The sequence below is a fragment of the Trachymyrmex cornetzi genome, unplaced genomic scaffold, assembly GCF_001594075.2.
Source record: "Trachymyrmex cornetzi isolate Tcor2-1 unplaced genomic scaffold, Tcor1.1 scaffold392, whole genome shotgun sequence".
In the NCBI taxonomy this organism is placed as follows: Eukaryota; Metazoa; Arthropoda; class Insecta; order Hymenoptera; family Formicidae; genus Trachymyrmex; species Trachymyrmex cornetzi.
Window position 1 is genome coordinate 565,662 of NW_017298663.1, and position 2,027 is coordinate 567,688.

Below are 2,027 nucleotides of genomic sequence, written 5' to 3' on the forward strand. Positions count from 1 at the left end.
GCTGCTGCACCAATTTTTCCTCCAGGGACTACCCCCATTCATTATCCAAGTCAAGATCCGTCCAGGATGGGTGCATCACAGGGTATAGGCAAACCTTGGCCGGAGGAATAATATCATAATATGTCAATTTTTTATCTAATTATATAACGTTATTTGAAGAAAAATATATCATTTTTGTCCAGACTGATTTTCTCTCTTTCTTTTTATATGTTTAATTAACGATTCAAATATATCTGCCGCGAAGTATTTGCATTGTGTTACGCGAAAGAGTATGAGATCTACGTCATTTTTGTTGTATATTTGTTGGTATGACAACAATATTGATTTTCAGCCTGAGCTAAGTCAAGTTCTTTCTGTACAGTATTGTCCTGTTTAGCTGACGCTCAAAATGTGGCAAGACAACCAAGTCAAATTTGATGTTTCTCATTCGTAATTATAAAATTTAATTATCTTTAAATTATTATTTAGCTTTTATTAATGCAGCTATAAGTTTTGTTTTGTAACTACGTCAAATAGTATGCTTCTCGCATTTGGACAAACGTGAAGTAAAGTGATTAAATAGCTACATTTAGTGCTAAATGTGCGCTGAGTGAAAATAAATTATTAAATAATATGGCGAAAATATTAAATCTTTTTTGCATGTAGTAATATGCAATTACGACCTGGTGAACTCACTGTCGACAAACTTGATATGATAGAAGATACAAAAGGCAATACTGGGGAACTAGGAAGACTAATTGTCACCAACTTGAGAATCATATGGCATTCTTTATCCTTACCACGAATTAACTTAAGTATGAAACGATTAGCGCACATATATGCAAATATAATTTTATAATTAAATAATACACTGATTCACATTTAGAGGTTATCATTTACTGCAGATTTCTGTAGAAACCATAACTTCTAAAAATGAATCAGTGTATTATTGAAAAACAGTAAATATTCGCTGATATTACAGTTATAAGTGTAGCACTGAAGTCGGTGATAATATACGTACACTGATCATTCACTTTTACAGAGTAAACTTAATATCAGCTTTTTTTAAGTGCATCGTGAATACTGCTCATTTTTTTAAATCTGGAAAAAGGAAATGCAGTTTTTTAGTTCAATTGCATTCAACTGAAGCTGTGTTCCAAAATTCACTGAAAATCTACAGTTTACGTTATGTAAATATATATTTTCAACACTGGCAGCGAATTTTGGAACACAGCCCGAATAAACAAAATTTTAAATTTTAAATATGCATTCGGTTAAAAATAAAATTACAATCCATTTTAATACATTCTCGTTTACTCAGTTGTTTTTCTAAAAAAAAGTGATTATGCAACGATTTTATAGGCTTAGGCTATAATACATTTATCACAGTGAATACGAAAATTCTTCATACGGTAAGTACTATTTTAGCATGAGCATTAATAGGGAGTTTGCATAATTTTTGAAAAATATTGCATTTTATAATTTATATATACATATATATATTGTATATATATCTAACTGCAATTTTAAGTAATTTTTTAACGCAAATTATGCAAGAAAATAAATAATAAAGTATTGCATTATTTAAAATGCCGAAGACGGTCCGGATACGATCGAGCCCTCCCGAACGCGCACACTGTGACGTCACACTGCACAAAGAAACCACAATTATTCAGTAAGAAATTAATTTATTATAAAAATGATCAAAGGAAACACGTACAAAATGTGTTTCGTACCTGTGTGTAAAAGCACAAAAATTAAAACACCAGAAAAATTGTTTTTTTATTGTTTTTTCAAGCTGAAAATGTGAGAAAAGAATGGTTTAAAAGTGTACATTGTGTTGAACCAGGAAAATGGAATTATTTTTGTTGTGAAGATCATTTCGATATAGGTATTATATAAAATACAAGGTCTAATAAAAAAATAAGCGAACTTTTTGAATTACTCGGCAACGAAGCGTTCTAGCGACATGCAGTTTGCAGCACTACAATCGTTATAATCTTCCGAGTAACTGGCTTTTTTAAAATTGTTTACATCTCGTTTAGTTT

At 30.5% G+C, this 2,027-nt stretch overlaps 2 protein-coding genes across 2 annotated transcripts in view; both read left to right on the forward strand.

The window, feature by feature from the left end:
* Positions 1-171, forward strand: part of LOC108764059 (pre-mRNA-splicing factor RBM22) — a 2,293-nt gene extending 2,122 nt beyond the window's left edge. Inside the window, 1 exon segment of the mRNA XM_018512066.1 lies at positions 1-171. This exon segment is cut by the window's left edge and continues 24 nt beyond it. Within this exon segment, the coding sequence (XP_018367568.1) occupies positions 1-111 (111 nt within the window). The 3' untranslated portion in view covers positions 112-171.
* A 188-nt stretch (positions 172-359) lies between these two features.
* BBS5 (Bardet-Biedl syndrome 5 protein) overlaps positions 360-2,027 on the forward strand; it is an 8,362-nt gene continuing 6,694 nt past the window's right edge. Inside the window, exons 1-3 of the mRNA XM_018512067.1 lie at positions 360-429; positions 646-794; positions 1,342-1,391. Coding sequence (XP_018367569.1) covers positions 389-429; positions 646-794; positions 1,342-1,391 — 240 coding nt within the window. The 5' untranslated portion in view covers positions 360-388. The remainder of the gene's footprint in view (positions 430-645; positions 795-1,341; positions 1,392-2,027) is intronic.